General features: G+C 41.9%; 2 protein-coding genes across 2 annotated transcripts; one reads left to right on the top strand and one right to left on the bottom strand.

The window, feature by feature from the left end:
* Positions 1–1280: 1280 nt before the first annotated feature.
* LOC128723424 (DNA-binding protein Ewg) lies at positions 1281–4633 on the bottom strand. Its single transcript, XM_053817201.1, has 7 exons — positions 4331–4633; positions 3836–4261; positions 3580–3708; positions 3010–3324; positions 2413–2541; positions 2213–2351; positions 1281–2134 (listed from the first exon to the last, which is right to left on the bottom strand). Exons 1-7 carry the CDS (start codon positions 4631–4633, stop codon positions 1281–1283), a joined length of 2295 nt encoding a protein of 764 aa, XP_053673176.1.
* Positions 4634–11464: 6831 nt separating this feature from the next.
* LOC128720272 (protein sprint) lies at positions 11465–20043 on the top strand. The gene is made up of 15 exons (XM_053813937.1): positions 11465–11805; positions 11872–12016; positions 12096–12314; positions 12380–13284; positions 13362–13551; positions 13651–13851; positions 13920–14076; positions 14152–14708; positions 14786–15188; positions 15252–15353; positions 15410–15592; positions 18403–18854; positions 19088–19456; positions 19536–19734; positions 19799–20043. The coding sequence occupies exons 1-15, from the start codon at positions 11465–11467 to the stop codon at positions 20041–20043; spliced, it is 4668 nt and encodes a 1555-aa protein (XP_053669912.1).
* Positions 20044–20453: the final 410 nt, after the last annotated feature.

Genomic DNA, 20453 nt, shown 5'->3' with positions numbered 1-20453 from the left:
GAAAAGAAAAGAAAGATAGTGAAACATTATTCGACTACTCTCGACCAGAGCACACTGCCGAGTCGCCAGCTGAACAGCATAATCATGTGTGTTCTTTTTACAATCCGAATCCTAATTATGCGATGTTCGAAAGCAATGACAAAAAGTGTATGGTAGATAAGAGGAAATCAACGATAAATAAAGGAAGAAGTTCTGAATAAACAATAGTTTAATAGCTTCGTTAAAAATAAACATAGGACATAAATCATAAAATATTTTAAAATATAAATAACGCACACTTTACACGAAAATAATGTACCGGGTTTTCTTTGGATTTTGGTTTGTACAAAACTACTCTTACATTGTAGGTTTTTCACTAACTACTTATAGCTATCTAAGGCACTTTTAATTACAGATCAATCTACCTATTAGATTAACTAGAGCTTAGGAGCTTAAATTAAGTAACCTTTCAGAGAAGTTTGTTCCGACGACGACCTATTACATGTGTGATAACAAGTTTATATCATGTTAATATGCTCATTAAACCTTCAGTATCATAGGATTATTCTTTCTAGCACAGGAGGCATACGACAAAACGTCACATGAGATCCTTCGACAAACGAAGATATTCAAATAGGTTGAAACTTACTGTTATCCTTACGAACAATCGTGCATTGAATAGATTATTTTCCATTTTCATACTGCGAATTCTTTAGTTGTTGGTAAACTTCCGACTAGTCAAAACCTTAACTAGTTTCCCTAACGAACAAATTCTATTTGATTTGTACTTTTTTTCGCGGTTCCGTCACATTCATTATAAGATTTATATAAAAACGCAACTTTCTGTTACTTAACTCCATAAAATGAACATTTTTAAAACACATCGAAACTTTACGTATACGACTAGAAATATGCAAAATTTGCAGACATTTTAAAGGAAACATTTCATCATTCTTCAGCAATAAACTATGGCTTAGACTTATTTAAAAGCTGCATTGCTTTTTGATATTTTTAATAAAGTGCTCAAGCAAAACCAAATAAATAAATCTAACACAAAAAATTATCATTAGCTACGAACTGTCCGAGTTATGAAAAATAATATATTAGCTAATAAATTTAAATTTGGCAAACATCTAAAACAAAAATCAACTTATATTCAAAACCTTAAAAAATACTTCGTCATTGCTAATAAAATTGCACAGGTGTTTAAAGGATATACGTAGCTTTATCAACGAAGGAAGGATTGTAAGGGTAAGAAGTTCGTTGCTCGTCAAATGTCTGCTCTATGCTTTATGCTTCCTTTAAACACTTTGCAAGCCAAGGTGTTTCATGTCTACCTCATTTGAGGTACCACTATTACTGCTGCTGTTCTTTTGATTTAAACTCAGCGCGTCGATCAGTTGGCTGCCTTCATGTACAGTCAGTTCTAGGTCTCGTTTAAGTTGCTGTTGTTGTGAGGATTTGGGATCGTGCGTCGTGAAAGGTATATCGCTCAAATTTATTACAAAACTCGGCGCGCCGGTATCTGACGACGATGTACCGTCTTTGTCTTCGTCCATCGGCTCAATCTTTGGTATACAGATTTTTCCGCCAAGAATAGCAGCAGCAGGTAATTCGTTCGATTTACGGTGCACACTTATAGCGCTTAGAGGAAGGTTATTATTATTGGTCAGGTTTTGATTATTAGCGTCCGTTCCGTGTAGTTGAGTGTTAGAGATGGGCAAATTAAAACAACCTCGTTGCAAAGGGAGTATCGTATTTAATCCAACCATGCCTCCAGTAGCAGCTGAACGTGCTGCACTATTGGCTCGGTGGTGCTTACTAGACTGCAAATGGTGTTGTATTTGCGGTATGCTCAAAATTGCTCCGTTACTACCCAATGCATAGTTGGCTAGCATTGCAGCGGCGTGGTGCTGGTTCGATGCACCTACGTTCGTCGAAATGGTCAAGTTTGGAGTCGCGGCACTAGTCGTGCTAACACCAGAAGAAGTCTGTGACTGTTGCGGATGGTTGCTTGCTATATTATGTACCTGCATAGGAGTTATACACACGGTTCCATCCACATTCGGCACCTGTTGTATGTTGGCCACCATTGTTTGATACATCTGTGCCGACACTGGCACAGTTATCATGCCACTCACGTTCACCGGGAATCCTAAACAAGAGTAGAAGCAAAACATATTAACAATTCTGCTTCTTTGTGTTTCAGCATGCTCTTGCAAAACAGCAGTACCTTGTCCATCTTCTCCTGTAATAATTAACTGCCCATCCTGACCTAGAGTGGCTTCTGTTAGATCAACTGACATGCTCTCTCCCTGGCCGTCTGATATAGTTTGGATAGCATGAACACCTCCGTCACCTTGTGGTTGTAACTGAAATTAGACAAAACGTTAGCGTGTTCGACTTGAAAACAACATGTTATTAACTACTAACGGTGGCAATTCCTTGTACTTGTGCTGTAGTTCCGTCCGGCAACGTAATTATTGGATTATTAGGATCAACCTGTATAAGTGAAACGGTTCCATCAGCGTTTTGGATGGTCTGCAGCACGGTATGGGTGAACTGTAAATAAACAAAATACAACAAGAAAAATGTTTATATTATATTTTTTTACATTTAAGCATTCAAAAGAAAGCATAATGATATAAAAACTAATAACACCACAATTGAAAATAGACGAGCAAGTCAATAAAATAAGTGAAATCAATAAGTAAAATAAAAGAATCAGTAAGTTAAACATTACAAAATGCAAAGCCAAATAAGCGAAAATCATTCGAGCACTATTAAAAAAATATAAGATACAGATACACAAGAGAGGAACCAAAAAAACACGTAACTGACGAATTGAAACCATCTGTTGAAAATGCATTTTTCTCGCATTTACAATTGGATGGAACAATTTATAGTTGATCAATCAATTAGAAGTAAAATCAAACAAATAAATAAGTCACTCAAATGAATAATTGCAAACGAAAGCATCACGACAACGAAACTAGATTTGCTTAGTAGAAAGTTGGTGTTAGTACGAACATCCACATCGCTTAGAGCCATCGAGTCTAAGCAAACCTGCGCGTTCAGGGTCTGCGAGGGCGAAGACTGTTGCTGTATCTGGATAGTACCGTCAGCATTTTCCTTGATAATCTGCGTATGACCATTTGCGCCAGTGGTAAGCGTTGTGGTCTGTCCATTTGACTGCGTTTGCTGTTGATGCTGCGGATGAGCTTGGTGTATGATGATCTGCTGTTGGCCTCCTGTCCCATTGGTGATAGTAGCCGTGGCCGTGTTTCCATTGCCAGCCGGACCCACCGTCACTACGTTACCGTTTTCGATTTTCATAACATCGACCTAAAGTCCCCCCGTCAATGCAGCATTTCGTAATTAGTGAGACAAAAAAGGACACGTTTAACACGCGTGACTTTAAAGATTGCCAGCATTCATGACTTTGAAAAAGTTGCCAAGCATTCATCGGCGAGATATGGTGGAAATTCGATTTTCATGCAACATCGTGATCAGCATGGCAATCGGCGCGACCGATGAAGGTCGGTGTATTACTGGTATGCCAAATTTCCACCACGTGACCCTTTGATGAATGATACTTACATTCGAGCTAGCCGTTGCTATGGCGTTCGCTTTCTCATCCTCTTCACTGAACGCAGGCAGAAGATCTTCCCTTCCGTGATACTTGTAACAATTTATGACAATTTTTCTCAGTGCATGAGTCCAACTTATCTGCGCGGAGCCCCATAAGTTATAAAACAAGTCGAGACAAGGTTATGAAGAAGTTATTGATGTCTCTGCCATTAAAACTACCTACACCATCCAAGTAGTTGGGGATAGAATCTGTAATGCTACCTACCTTTTGCTTTTCATCCTCGGTACGCGCATCCATGCGGACGTTTGCCCACGGTAGCTCCTTTGGCCACCAGGGCGGTCTTGTGGAGTCCCTACCCCAGCCGGGTTTGCCACGACCGGTCGAGTACTTTAACATCAATGGAATAAACGCTCGCAGTTGGGCCTGTGTCATCTTCTCTACTGGGGTCGGTATACCGTCAATGATTAGCGGTGGCAGCTCGAAAAGCGACGGATCGTCTTGTACTCGCGGGGGAGCTTGAGCCGCAAGAGCCTCGTCCAACTTGTCCATCACATTGTTCCGCAAGTTCTTCAACACGTCCTCCAGCGGCTTTGCGCCAAACACTTTGTAAATGTTGTTTGGCTTTCCAGGGGTGGCAACCAACACAACGGCTTGCTGTCCCACACGTGTAGCGTATTCGAATATAGTTTGCTGTGACAAAAAAAAAACGACAATCCAGTGCACCGCCAAAATGTTATATGTCCAGGGGATCGAACTTACTCGCAACTTCCGCAAAAGTCTATTCTGTTGTCGCTTGCGAATGGAAGGGTTCGTTTCGAAAGAATGTGGCCGTTTTTTCTTCTTAGAAGATGTGATTGCGGCAGCGGCAGCAACACCAACTACACCCGCGGCAACAAGCTGTGCAGTGACTTCATTTTCCATAGCAACGTTGATGAGGTTCCCATCATCGTACGCACTGCCCGGACTACTCGGATTGTCGTCATCGTCATCGTCCGATGCTCCTGTGATATTGTCGTCCTCGACAAACTCCATTGCATCTACCGCATTTATAGTTAAACTCATGTTTGGTTCGTTTTATTTTGCTGTAGCTGCAATTGTACAGGATAATAGAAATAAACTGCGGTGCACCAAATAAGCAGTTTTCCGTTCAATGTAAAACACGGCTCAAACTTTGCTACGTTATTATTTAACAATATTGGAATTTTTTATTTTTACCAACTCTATTTGATGGACATGTATTGCATTTGATGAATAGACTTCCCGAATCCTGTATCCCAACCTACATGTAATGATACATAATTTTTAAAACTGTTTTCAATTCAAAAACAGCACCAAAAACGTTTGGTTAATTTTGAGTAGATCGATATAGATCGTGCAACCATTCGCAACCCAGATGTCCACGTGTGTGGTCGAGTAGCCTTCGACCAACATCCATTGTTCTTATGCGATCAAGACCGGCACCAACAAACGCTTGAACAACACCGCGCGAAGCGAGCATGCAAACATGCGGCCCTTTAAAACGCATGTAACTCGCCTTGCAGCGGCCGCTCTTTGTACGACGCGAGTGTTGTTCGTGCCTTCCTCTTTTAACACGTGCTTTTAAAACCCCACCGGGTCATGTCTTTCCCCTATCGCTTACATAGGACGGCCACCCCTCCGTAAAACGTAGCAGCATGGAAAACCAAGCCAACAACCCCTTGCTTATTCTATTCTCAGCACCCCTCACCCGAGCTTTCTTTTTTGCTTCTTCTTACCTAAGCAGCAACAAAGTGATTCATTTTTCGGGTCTGCACCTTGTGAACCCGGTTTTTTCGCCTAGCGGGGCAAATTCGTGGGTGCAATTCACCGTTGCCTCGGCATTGAAGCGTGGTTTGCTTTCTCAATGCAAAATGCACCGCCTATACCGAAGCCTGCGAGAAGACGAACGTGGAAAAATGGTGTACTATCCTGAAACCACCCCATATGGTAGCACTCCAAACACCGCAAGAATAACATGTCGGTGGAGGCGTAGCTGATAGAATTTTTCCGATGGATGTAAAACAGTAAATTACACATCCAATGCGTACTTTCTGCCGGATGTTAGTTTTTCACGACCCTTGCATTTTCCACCATCGCCGCTAGGACCGACGCGGGCACAGCACATTTCTTCGACATGTCAAAAAAAATAACGCTTACGCGCGCGAAAGAAATAAATTTCATCCATCTTGTCGAGCACGGCACGATGAAAAATCCTATTTTCTGGTTTCTCGCGACAAATCACTATTTTCCTGCACGACGGACCCATTGCGACTGCGGGCGGATGCCTCGGTTTGTTTACAGTTTTTTGCCATTCGACTCAGCTCATTTCCCAAAATCAAGCGCTATTGGAGGCCTTAGCGCATGAAAATTTCCCGAGTTTGCCCTTTTGCCTTTACCAAACACCAACCACACAACACACATTATTGCTGAGCAAGCCCAGTTAAATTTTCGCGTTACGCACCTGCGTGAAGTTTACAAAAATAGATCCCGTGCACGAACGGCCGACATCAACAACAAACGCTCGCGATAATGGTTCAAAACCAGCTTTTACACAGTTTCACGTGCCAATTCACGAAAAACGAACTAATTTTTCTGGATTGCTGTTCGCTTTTCCACTTGCTTTTCCACTGCAATGGTGGCCGGACTCGTATCGATTTTTCCACAAAATTATTCCGCCGCGGTGCAGTGTGTGGGAGAAAGAGATATGCAAGTACATTTCATCTCTCTTTATTTTTGGCGCTTCCTCCGCATTCATTTTCCCACCCGCATCTATCCATAACACAAAATGAGCTAAGTTGTGCAGCTACCAACACAAAATTTTATCATGTCCTTGTTGCCAATGACGTCACGGTAGCTAATCCAGCCCGAAAGAATCAGTACAGCGAAACAAGAGTACTGCTACACTTGCTGTTTGTATATTTGTGTGGTAGACTGGGTGAAGAGCTCAAAATTCGAGCTCGCTATTTCGAAAAATATATCAAAACTATCACTGCTTTCACTAAACAATAAATTATTTTTCAGTGTTGCAACTGCAAGCGAAATCCCCAATTTAAATGTAGTGCAGTCCGTCGATATAAAATAGATCTTTAAAATTATGTAATTCTCATCAAGCAGTTAAAAAAACATGTTGCATTGGATCATCCGCGAAGTCGTTGCAAACCCTCAGGTTTTCAAATCTAACACATTGTCCGTTTGTGAACTACTTAGTTAAGATGCTTCATGGCTCTTTGATCACTTCAATAAGTAGTTTAGCTTAAAAATATCACGTAGTATAAGTGTTTGCAACGACGGGGTGGATTTATAACTCATTAACCTGGGTTGCTACGATGCGGATTTCGCACCATCGTCGTCATTGAAGCTGCTAAGTCTAATCGAACGAAAAAAAATATAGCTCGTGTCAACATTATGCAATGGGCATTTTATTGATCATAATTACTTTGTATTTATTTTTCTGTATGATAGTATAATATGAATATAGCTGCTTTGCAGAAAGATGTATAAGGGTAAGATTCCTTTGTGAATTTTCTCGACCATGTGCTCCTCCAGTTCGTAGCTTTTCTTTTAAAATGGGAGCACGTTATAAAATAAATATGTAAATGGGAAGTCTCTTTTTGTACAGTTAACCATTCCGTACCAGCTGCAAATCGTATGACAAATTTCACATTTTACAATCACACTCACATTTTCCTGTGGAATAGTTGCAGATTCACCGGCCAGCCGGGAAGTAGTAAATACAGCTCGAGTTCAAAAATTAGGTTCACCCGTAATTGAACTGATTTGCGATAATGTATTGATCCATTGAACACACAGGATCTGTAATAGATATATACGTTTTTCCTGACTGGCTAAGTATTACTTCAGCGTTTTTCCACACAGCGCAACGTTTCACATGTTTCCGATAAAAGCTCCAGGTACGGTGCGAGTTTTTGAACTGCTTTTCCGCGTATTTGAATGGTAGCTGTCTTGAGAAAATCAAGTACAATGTTGCCCTTCACTAGGCAGCTAGCTTAGTACAATTTAGCTAGATGACCTGATGAATGACCGAACTGTATCTTGACGGCAACACACGTTCGACCTGATTGTACCACATTTCGACAGAGAACTTTTTCTGCGATCGTATGTTCCTTTTATACGTTTACATCCATCATATTGTCGATAGCACAATGCAGTTTACTCTTCTTACTTCTTACGCTCTATAGTGGCAGTATGGTCAGCTATTCATCAGAACAGGAAATAAGGATGCGATAAAGAAATTTCTTAACCAAGTGCCAACGCATAACACATGTGTTGCCCTGAAGCACTGCGGTTCTATACGACACGCTCTCGAGACACCCTTTTGGTCACAGGCAATCGGGTCACAGCTTGGCTGCTTTTATCAAACTTGTTGTCCGCATTACCATATTTATCTATTCGGCCCTGCAAAGCTAGATTATTTGCTTGGAATAGTTTCGGATGGATAGTAGAAGTTGAATGTGCAATGAGCCGCCTCCAATCATAACATGATAAGCAGGATTAGTAACATCGACACTTGATGTCCTGAGTTTTCGGGTCCCTTACATGACAAACATATCCAAGGATGCACACGCAAAACATGAAATACCGCTTGTACAAAGAAGATAAATATTATCACTGCGTAGAAGCTTCATGACCAATACCCGCACAATTCTCGCAACGATCCTACAAACGTAGTGTGATTTGCAATAGCACAAATTGGTTTACAATCACAACGCAGATAATTTTTTCAGAAGCATTTTTTCGGATTGGCAACTATCGCTTTCGGATACTGGACTAAGCTCACAAGCTCGTAACACTATAGCAAAATATTAGTCATCGTTGCTCAATGTAGTATAAGACGAGATATAAAAAAAACTTGAAATCCATCTAGACACACTGCGTTTGATTTGTTTTCTTTCCACTGAGAGACCGAGCCCCATTGCGCAGCTGCCCAAAAGCATATACAGATGGGGCCACGTAGTCCTAGCAAGAACAAGGATGGTGCGTTCTAGGAAAGGACCATAGACATTGCCTTTATGTTGCTGGCGAAAACGTTCATGTACGAACTGAAAACTGACACAAATAGTGTGTTTTGGACAAAGAAAAGATATAAGCTTAATATGGAAATTACGTAAAATTAGTTATTTAATTACTTGTATGTTCCACATGTCGTGAATAATGAGAAAATTGTGTTTTAAACGCTAAAGTTTGGGTTTGTCCTGTGCCCAGGATAAGAAAACGACAAGGCACAGGAAAACGTGTATGCTGCTATTCGCCTAACTTATTCAAAGTTTGAGATGGATCCAATGTTAGATATGGATGTTGGTTTAAAACTATTGAAAATGGGAATAAATTATTTTGTACGTTTTGCGACCTGCTAGATGAGCAGTCAATTTTTTCAGTAGTTTCTTAAAAGAATGAAAGAAAATATAAAGATAAAGGAGTTAAAGGATGGAGTCAACAAAGGTTTCATAAACAGGAAAAGTTCTCTCAATTGTTTCTCTTATTTTTCATTTCGCAATACCTTTTCTTGTTCTATCTCTCACTCCCACTTTCTCTCTCTCTCTCTTTCTCTCTCTCTCTATCACTCTCATTTATACTACAAAGTACATATGATGATACAATTTACTCTAAAAATTGTCCAAATAACTAACTTTAACCTAAAGAAATTTTTCCATAGGAGTTTCAATCATATATCAGTGGAGCCGTACATATATCAGTGTAGTATATCAATACCTGCACTTAATACCATGTATTCAATTTGAAATAACAATTTTGAAATGTTGGAAGTCCTAATAGTTTTATAGAAAGAACATATACAATTTCAAATAAGATGAGAGCTTTTGAAATCTTATAAGATTCCGCATTACAGTTAAAAAACTTCGTTTAGGATACTTTCCATATATTGGACAGGAAACTTGGGCACAAAACCTCGCTTTATTTGTTCAATAAATTATGAGAAATTAAAACAAGATTTTCGAGGGTTTCATGTGTTTTAAGAGTAGTAATTTGTTTGAATATACTTTGTTGAAGATTCAAACAAATTTAAAAAATGAATTTGACGGCAAGATTCTTATTTTCATTTCTGACGTCTGTCATGTCAGTATTATATGTGTACGTGATTGTTTTGAAGATATTTTTCCTTGAAACTACAATTTTCAACAGAAGAAGCGATTTAAACACTTTATTAAGATGTAGACGGTCATAAGAATTGTAAAAATGTAACATATCTGTTAATATGTTGGTGTAAAACCACTCAGGTTTGTTACTTTCAAGGATACATCATTCGTCGTAAAGTGAACTAGAAAAAATAAATAGTGGAGTAAGTAAAAGAAGAAGACACTGACGAAAGAAGTGAATGCTGTGTTGGAGTTGGATTTTCTTTTCGTAGTGTTTCTGCGTGAAATTTTCCATCAAAGACATGGAAATCCTGGAATGTTTGAGGAGCCTGGCTTCCCTCGAGAACGGAACACAATTGGAAAGCTAAAGTGAGCGTTTACGTCCATCGAGTTTTAGCATTTGTACGTCCATTTGATTCTTTTGTGCTCGTCCAAAGTGTTTGCTACGCGCAGATAGGAATGCATGAAAATGTGTGAACACGAATGTGAGTGGGCGGGGGAGTCTCATTACTAAGCGGCATCATGCAGCGTGCTTCAGGACATCGGTGTCTCATGTGCGCGGCATGTCCTTTCCGGGAGGTCATAGGTCATTTATTAAATATTTGATGCAATAGCTTCTATCTATCGATCCACGTTACGGGCTAATATTGTAAAACAGGTCGCAAAACATTACCGCAATACGCATGTGTTAATGTTTCATCTTTGGACGTGTAGGAAGAAGTTGTAGGCCAAACGTAAATTCGAATTCATATTTAGTGTGCGATGATGCAAACCAAAAGTTGAGAATTCAGAATTCCATAGGAATTTATTGATCGTGGAGGGTGGAAACATCCTACGGGTGGCAAAGGGGTCAAATTTGTTGAAAGTGCAAACGAAAACCTGTCTAATAAGAATTGTGTATGTTCCAATTGCATTAGGCATTTTTATGCATGAACATCACGTAGCTGCAGTGCACAAATGCAGCGAAATTTATGTGCAACGATGAAGACCCAGACCCAGTTGGTGCAATTTTTCTCTTCAAATTTCGTTGATGTAACTATAACATTACGGTGGCGATGAGATGTGTTTCCCTGTTTCTTTTTTGAGACGGACGGCCGAATCAATTAAGTCGATTGAAGCAGCTCGTCGGGGAAGCTGTGGAATAAATGTGCATCATTCATTGGGAACGAGAGCAATCAACGCAGCTAAATACCATAGCGACACGCTGGTCGTTGTTGGTAAGAAAAAGCAGAGCATTTCATAAGCATATTTTCTTTAGTGCTGTGTGATTGTTAGAGGAGGTCACCCCTCCATCTCGTATGCCAGCAAGATACAACGGACCAAATAGTAAAGCAATGCGCTGCTGGGGTGCTCTTATCGAATATATTTATATAAAAAAATACACACTTACATAAGCACGAATCGTGTGTCGCATTAAAATGTCCCAGCAGGCCGCGTGATTCAGAGGTCTCTGGAATTTTTCTTAAGTAAAGTTAACCGTCTTCGAGCAGGCTGTTGCGACCAGGCAGATAAAAATAAAAAGCAATCAAACGCCTTGTTTACATTCTTACGCTGTGGTCGTTTCGTTGTCCACGAGCGCTCATGTAGAAGCTCGTTTCTCTTGATCCAGCCTAAGCCTATTGGATGCGGCACTTACGTTCAGTACTGTTTATCTTCTTTTCTAGGTTCTTTTCCGAATCACTGGAGGAGTGTATAAGCATTGGCTGGGGAGGTGGAAGTGCAGCTGAGTTTGTCTGTTATTTAAAAAATCGAAAAGTTAATCATGGCCGAGTCTGAGACTGACGACAACTGCTACGAGCGAAAGGACATTCCGGTAGATAATTTCGGCAGTGATTTCTATCACAGCCGGGATGTAACTACACGACATCTCAACCGGCACCTAGCGAACTGTGCATCCGAGCTATCCCCGGCCAATAGCCGTCCCATTTCATTGCCAGCGAAACTAAGCAGCCCTGAGCGGGTTTGCGATGGAAATCGCGACTACATCGATGGTGCAACGAACGTGGTTGACAGTTCTTCACTGATCAGGCGATACGCTGAGGTGACCAAATTTAAGCAGGAAACCATTTCAAATAGTGGAAGTACAAACCGACTATCAAAAGGGTATGTTTTTTTGTTTGATATTGTACCTGGCCCGTCTTACAATAACTAAGCGATAACAAATTTCAGGATGGAGTCTTCACTTCTAATGGCTAAGAAGCGATTGAGTTCGTTGCATTCCTCTTCACAACATAATGAATCGGAACTCACGGACGACGATCTGATGCCTCTGCTACCGAACAATCGTGAATTATCTCAGGAGGAACTTTATGAGGTAGACAGTCCGAGCCAACCATTGTTTTGGAATGCTGAATGAGAAAGATATTGATTTCGATTAATGTTCTTCGTTCCAGTCGCATACGTCGCTTGTGTCCAGCTCTGATGGAGGTAGACTGGCCGAAGGCGAGGATACTTCGAGTGACGAGGAGTCACAACAATCGGATAGCTCAGCCAACCCGACAGCAATCGTGTTGAGCTTGCTGGAACGTTTGCTTCGTTCACATCCTGTTTGGTTCTTACCTGGTATTCAGCGTTCCGGTGCGATCCATTTGCTTCAGGGAAAAGAAGAAGGAGTATGTTGTACAGCAGCCTTTTTCTTCGACTTTGAAATCTCATCAGCTATCCCTTTTTATTTTAGACTTTTATCGTCCGTGGATCGAGTCAGTCGAAGACGATGGCGGTTTCCGTGCGTTTGCCTCCGAATTCTGGACCGTATATTGAACACTATCTGATACAATCCAACAATGGTCAGCTTAGTCTGGAAAGCTCTCGTTTCAAGTTCGACTCGATACCCTCTCTCATTGCTCATTACACGCAGTGCTGTGACGAGTTGCCAGTGCAGCTTTGCCTTCCAGTGGCTTTGCGGGAAGCAAAAAATCGCCAGCAGCTGTCCTCGTTGGCTTTGCTAGGTCAAGAATTTTGGCGCTATCCGATGGCTAGCTCACCGAAACCAAAGCTGCCGACCATTCCGGCTACGCCGTCCGCTACCTCTAGTCACATGAACACGCCATCCGAGGCGACACATTCGAGCGGCATCGGCATTTCAGTACTTAACCATACCCCGACTGGGCATACTTCGTCCGTTGGGATGCCGTTGGGTTCGATGGGAATGGCAAACACTTTCGGGGAGACACCGACCGACACCTTTTCCACGCTAAGTAGCTTTACAGCTAGTAACGGTCAAACACTGCTCAGCCCGGAATCAATTGATAGTGCCATCATGATGTCTCCAATGGACCCGCACCAAAGCCAAACGGGCATTATTGGCAAAACGAGTACATTCAAGGCGCGCAAACAGCAAATCGTATCTCCTACGGCACCACCCGAAGTTGAAAAGCATATCGAATTATTCAACGCTACCCTACTAGGAAGCTTCACCGGAAGTTCAAACGGTGATGCCATCGGTGGTGAAATGTCAACTTCTACCTCATCATCGATGGAAAGCAGGCAGAGTGATGGGCAAAATGCGACCAGCACGTTGGAAAGGAAACCACGTGCTCCGAGGCCTACTCCACCAAACACGCTCAACATTAAACCAATCAGGTGCTGTAATACTTTATTGAGGAGCAAGAATTAGTCGTTCTTTATTTGTTAATAAGATTCGTTGTTTATTTATGTAGGAGTCCTCCGGCGCCTCCAGCAAGGCGTATACAACTTCCTCTGGTAGAGAACAGTCCGACAGTAGAAGGTGGTGGGTTTACTCCTCAAAAACCTGCTGCTGTGACTCCTAGCACGGGTTTTCCATCAATGGATACTTCATTGCATCGTAAAGAGCTGCCTTCCTCCGCTGGTGGCAAAAATATTAGCAATGTGGTATGTACAAATATACAAAACTTATTTTCACATGGGGGCTTGGCGGCTTAGATCTCAGACAAATTTGTGATTTTATCAATGTTTGTTAATTCTCAGATTCCACCTGCTGGTACCACTTTATGGTACTGTGACAACGAGATTACGGGCGAAGGAGTTGGGAACGTATTCAAGCAACAACATCCTTTAGATCCAACACATAATCCTAGAACGGATATGGATACTGCATGCATGAGCATTCCAGCGAATAGTACTCGCGTCAGTCGTCGTAACAAACGCAAAGAATCCAAGCACTACCAGGTAATGGGTTGGATGGGATACTGCTGTATCATTGAGTTCAATGTTACAAATATGGATCTATAAAACAGGAATCGGACATCCTTGAGTCACCTTCTGTTTACTGTCGAAGTACGTTAGTCGATAAGATTAGCGATTACGAGGACATCTGGTCACAGGAGGTAACGAAAGGCGATCGAAGATCTCTTATAGGGCCCCGGCATGGAATAATCATCCACGAAGATTTAAGTAAGTCTTAATTGTAATTAATATCGTTTTCATATGTTGACTTGATACTTATATTTATGCATTTCGTTTTTACAGCACTTAAAGGTCTTGTTTCTCCATCGATGGAATCCATGAGCTTCGGGCCAAATAAACTAATCTCATCTCGCAATGCAGCTGCACCATCGTATTCTGTGGACAATCTTGCGGTTGGTTTGGGTGGTATAGATTCAGCGAGTGATCGTGTCAGTACGCCTACAGACAGACCAGCGCCAGCACGTCCACCAGTAGCTTTGAAAACGTTCTCCCCAGTGCCAAGGAATGACGATAGGTTTAGTCGAGCGCCAGTATCAGATAAGCTACAGCGATCATGCTCAAACATATCTTACATTGCTCCCGCTGGTACTCCCGTAACATTTGAAGATGTAATGAGTGGGGCTAGTGGTAACCAGGAGCAGAAACAGACCAGTCCTTTCTACGCCGATCCAGCTGACATTTTGCCACATAACATAATACGACGCAGCCCTTTGAACCGGTTGGCTTCGTCAAACAGTAGTCAGCGTCATTCGGAACCCCCAAAGCAGTTGTTTGGCAATGAGGACTCATTACTAGCCTCAGTACACCCATGGGGAAACGGACAAGGGTATAATGTTAATGTAAGTAACACGGTACCATCCAATCCTTGTTAAACTGAACACCAACTCTGAGAAACAATTTGAATATTCCATTTTAGAACAACTTTGCTGCTTCACTTGATGAGTTGACACTAGATAAAAATGATTCAATGGTAACGGGTGTTCGGATGCACGAATTAAACATTACCGCTGGTAGTAGCGGTCTTGGAACAAACGATTATGACTCGGATATTCGATGGAAGACTCCCTCGTTGTCGATTAGGTCTATAGAACCGTCAACCAAATCGCAGCAAAAAAGTGCGGACAGTCTTGTCGGAAGACCGGTAACGATTCATCAGATTATCGCGAAAAAATTGCCTGCGTTGAATTTGTCAGAAAAATTGTTGGACGGAATTTTGGAGAATGATAGTACCGGTGCTAATGGTGAATCTGGATTCGGAACGTTAAGTAAGAGAGGACAACGAAAATCTGCCTATGATAACGTGGAAAAGCATGTTAATGGTAAGCAACATTGTTCAGTACAATTACGAATTTATGTTTACGAATTATGTCATCCTTACCCAGCATACGCTACTTCAGTCATCAATAGTGCACATTCAGATGATGGTACTGTGTTTTCCGAACCGTGGGATAGCTCTCAATGGGACTCCTTCTTTCCTAACGATCGTAAGTATTTTTGAATAAAAATGCAGGCCTTTATTATAATTGTTCGAATGTTGTAGAATCAACGATAAATGTTCCGAACATAGGCAACACCTACGAGAACACCGGTCCAGTTTCGCAGGATAATCGCTATCGTAGAGATATACAACAACAACAACAACAACAACAACAGCCGCAACAATCACAACAAAAAGTTGCCACCATTCTGCGATCCCGTAGTTGTCGCGATCGTGAAATTTTATGTGAGTATTTTTAAGTTGTACTTTAAATTTTAGATTTGTATTTTTTTCCAATACTATATATATATATATATATATATATATATATATATATATATATATATATATATATGTGTGTGTGTATATATATATATATATATATATATATATATATATATATATATATATATGTATATATATATATATATATATATATATATATATATATATATATATATATATATATATATATATATATATATTCATTTATTTATATAAAACACATTCTTTTGTCAAAAAGACGGTATATATATCCAACCGAAAAAACAATTGGTATCGTTAAAGGTCTTGAAACTAAGGCAGTGACCTGTTTTCATAAACCTTGTCAATGTAGCTAAATAATGGAAAACCCAACATATTTCATCTGTATTTCCCAACCATTTATTCTACCCACATAGAATGCTTTGAGTTGGATGTAAATTGTCCGAGGGTAAATCCAGGAATCAAGGCGACGGATTGTTGTGTTTTTTGTTCGTCCTTAGCCGTATCCGTTTGCTGAGTAAATAACTCAGAGATTTTTCATGCATGCAGCCGGATGTTTGATGATCACATAGTTTCAACACATCTACTGTAGCCTACATTAAAATGGCTTTTTAATTCGAGAGTATTATTGCATCAGCTATCGCATCTTAGAGTCGATGCATTGACACAAATTTCAATTACTACTACAATCTATAGCAACGAATTCGTAAGGCTGACCAAACGTACGATTACCCGATAAGTGACTAAGCTTTCGCCTTAGCGTACCAGGCCAGTACTAGTTTACGATGCATTTTAGTTGCATTGGAAGTGTGTATACGTCGAGTCATAATATTCATGCTTCCGCTATCGTTTGACGGCTATTGCCGCTGCACCCCGTGAGCAACAGCCATCAGGGTAGGGACCTTCTGATAAGCAGCTACTTATTAGCACAATGATTACTTCGAGCATTGGGATAGACGGGCAGAGGGTGTCTTCAGCGGGATGGTTTGTTTATTTGCCTTGTCTTGCCTTGAAACGCTTAAAACAATGCTTTATTTGCATAGTTTTATTGCGTAGCGGCACGGGGGCGGTGCCTTGAAGAAAGTGCCCATTTCGGGAATATTTCCAGATCAGACTGCCAATAACCGGCAGTGCCAGGCACGGAAGTGAGGAGGATGGCGATGAGTTAATTTATGCGTGAAGATGTGTAATTTATTGTTCACTCGAGGAGATATTCTTAGTTACACTCTTGTTGATTGTATGTGTCCATGTAGGGGTGTGTCATGTTCAGGGTACATACGTACTTTGAAATTTTCTTTCTTGTGCGTGATAACTCGCAACTCTCAGAATCTTAACGCTCGTGCGTGGGAAAATAGAAGAACCAGATCAGTTTGAATGTGGTCTTCGCGCGGGACGGTTCAATCGATGTTTGTTGATTGAGAACGCGGTGAAAACCCGGTGTAATCAACCGCCCGGTTGGAGGGGAATACTCACGCACAACGGGCTACGGTCAACGTACCCAGGGCTCTAAAAAGAAGTCGAAGACTAGGGACGCTTGCGTCCGCGACGTTCTAATGAGAAACTATCGATTCCGCCGTTTCGTGCAGTCGGGCAAGAATCGCTTCTCTATTTGCCATGCGGTGGTGCAGAAGGTGGTCACATGCAAGATACGTGAACCGGAATGAAACTACCGGAATGATGAATTGCATCTTCGTCGGTGGGACCACTCCGTCGTCGTCGGGTGGATGCGGATACGAATCTCGAGACTCGGATCGCACACACGCGGACGAGAAGCCGGTGGCTTGGCCACTGGCAGGCGTTAAATCTCGGTCCAAATCGTTTGCAAACAACCATCACGGGATAACGATAAATGGGATAGTTGCTGTTGCATCAACGCCACAAGACCGTGAAGGTGAATGTCGAGCAAAGGTTGATTTAACTAGTGCTGCTAGGCCCGATAACAGAGATCCTGTTGAGAAACAGCACCAAGTAGAGCAGCGCACCAGCGACGAGCGACAGTTGCAGCCTTACTTTGCGTGGCATCGCCCAACCTTCGAAGATGTGAAATACGGACAGCAGAACCAGCTGCGCGATCTGAGCTGCATCAGCAACTCCTGGACGTTCAGTAGCGGCAGGTTCGATAGACTATTCGAAAGTTTTCGCGTACAGGAAGGACTTCTAGTGCCGCAGGAGTGCAAATTTTCGACCCAGAAGGAACCGCTCCTGCTGGCACGTTCCGCAGGTCCTTGTAAAGTTTTCGTATGTGAGCAGGAACTTCCGGCGGTGAACAGAAACTTCTGTTCTTTGTTACTGCTGGAAGGGTGGTATCGGGTGGAATTTGACGAATGTAACCCTTCGGAGTCACTGCCTGATTGCTCGGTCATGCTCGATCCGATTATACCTAGGGAGGCGGACGTGGAACAACTGTTCGGGCTTGACGAGCAGGGTAATATAATCATCAACGTTGGGCACATAGAAGAGGAACACGGACGGGTGCTGTTGATGAAGAAGCGACGATATCGGAAGATATTCAGTAAGCTGGACCAGGGCAAGGAGATGGACGAAATGACACGGTTCGACGGAATGTGGCAGAAGCTGGTGCATAAGATCTTTGCCTGTTGCGAGGACAAATTTTTGCGAGGTATATCGCGTGTGTAGAACGATCGCTACCAAATAATGTTTTCTGATTTAGACATCAAATTTTGAGAGGGACTAATATAGGACCATACGCATTTTTGAGAGATCTTGTTCCTTTATTTTCGTTGTACTTGCTGTTGCGAATCTAGCTAACAGGTTGTGCTCTACTATTTCAGGTCATCCGCGCAACAGAACCTCGCATAACGGTCCCGGTGAGTCGATTGCGACATACGCGTTCTATCTTGCCAGCAAACCAGACTCGACGTTCTCTCGCAATGTAAGCAATTTCATCGCCTGCACCAAGGAATCGAAAGCCGCCCCTCACCCACAGGTTGTGATGCGCAATATGCGCCAGTTCATGTCCGGGATGAAAAATTATCTCGTAAAGCACGGTGAGGGTGAATTCGCGGGAGAGGTGCAGAAGGCGCGAGCCCAGCTAAAATCTGACGAGTTCCTCAACCTCGACTCGATACTGGAAGAGGTGATGCACAAGCTGGTGATATTGCCGCTGCGTGAGCATCTGTACGGTTTGTTTGTGGATTACTACAGTCAGTCGGGCGATATACAGCTGATTGTGGAGAAGGTTCGCTCGACCGCAGGCCGTGGTCCGCTTGCCTTCGGTATCAAGGTAAGTGCGCGAACTAAAACGACAACCTTCAGTTAACGACAGATCGGTACTGCTTGTAGCTATGTCCATATGCTTTTTTTTACGTATTACGTATGTAAACTATGTTAGTGTGCCAATGATTCAAACAATGCTCAAGCAACCACTGTAATTTAATTTTGTTGCATGTATTGATTGAGCGTAAAAAATGCTCCTTTTTATGTAACTTGTACTAATTGTAGCAAATGCAATTTCAGGGCAATGTGATACCACCCAGCCCGACTGCCATGCGACAAATTGCAACTCTATTTGTTCGTTTGCAAGAGGCTGAGCTGCCGTTGGTGAAGCTCGACCTACTGCTAGCGGCAGTATCTACTATCTTCGAAGCGACCACGTGCTGCAATGGGCAGCAACTGAGTGCGGACGATTTCTTGCCTGTGTTGGTCATGGTAGTAGCTCACTGCGGATTTATTGGTGCCGAAATCGAGGCCGAATACATGTGGGGGCTGTTACAGCCCTCGTTGCTCAGCGGTGAAGCGGGATACTACTTGACCGCTCTTTGTAGTGCTGTGCATGTGCTTAAAAATTTTAGCCTCAGCGAGCAGGAAGGAACTTCGACTTTGGATGTAAGTGACGTTCGTAAAAATCATCTTCGTCTATTCACGAGTAATTGATTGATGATTTGCAACCTTTCATGATATATAGTGGGATTCTTCTACGTTACCGAATTGCTCGTCGGTACTGCGCGTAATAATACCCGACGAGTATAACGGCTCGATACAAACCCGAACGCTTCCGATAAGGCCGCATACAACAACGAAAGAAGTCTGCCGAATAATCGCCCACAAAGCCAGAATAACGAATGCACAGGACTATGGATTGTTTAAGCTGATTGACGGTGAAGGTAACTATCGCTAGCGTAGTAATGTGGATTTATTAATGCATTTCTTTGATTTTCTGTTGATCAGAAACTCTTCTTCATGATACCGAATGTCCACAAGATGTTCGGATGACGGCTAAAGGGAAACATTTTATGATAGCCTACAAAAGGATCGACGCGAAAATAGCGTGGCCAACCATGATGCCAAATAATGCTGCTACAAACAACACAATGACCACCAGTAGCACTAGCAATGCTACTATTGGTACCGCAAACAACGCGATCAGCACTACCACTATTACTACTGCGAGTGATAATCAACTAAAAGTTTAGAACCGAAAATGAATTAAGCTTCCATCGTTAAACATTAAGTCTGATATACTCTTTTCCAATAAGGCCCACTTCATCGTCGTAACATTTATCGCTCCCTTAAGTTTTGTTCGGGTAGACTCGCTTCCGGGACGCTACTTAAATCAGTTTATCGTATTAGTCGCATAGTATACACATTAATCATATACAATCGAGCATATATACAATCATACCCAGACAAGGTAAATTTCAAACACTCGCGCAAAATGCGCCGCAATGTAACACCTCTTACACTTCCATCAAGGATTCTCTTATAACTACCCAATTTTACTCTCGGTGAGTTAGGATTTATATTCTGCATGACTACGTATATTACCCAAACTATTTAACACTCGTCTCCACCAAATTATGGGAGAGGCAAGAATAATTTTAAC

The sequence above is a fragment of the Anopheles nili genome, chromosome 2 (assembly GCF_943737925.1).
Source record: "Anopheles nili chromosome 2, idAnoNiliSN_F5_01, whole genome shotgun sequence".
Classification (NCBI taxonomy): Eukaryota; Metazoa; Arthropoda; class Insecta; order Diptera; family Culicidae; genus Anopheles; species Anopheles nili.
The sequence above is the reverse complement of the archived record's forward strand: the minus strand, read 5'-3'. Positions and strand labels throughout refer to the sequence as shown.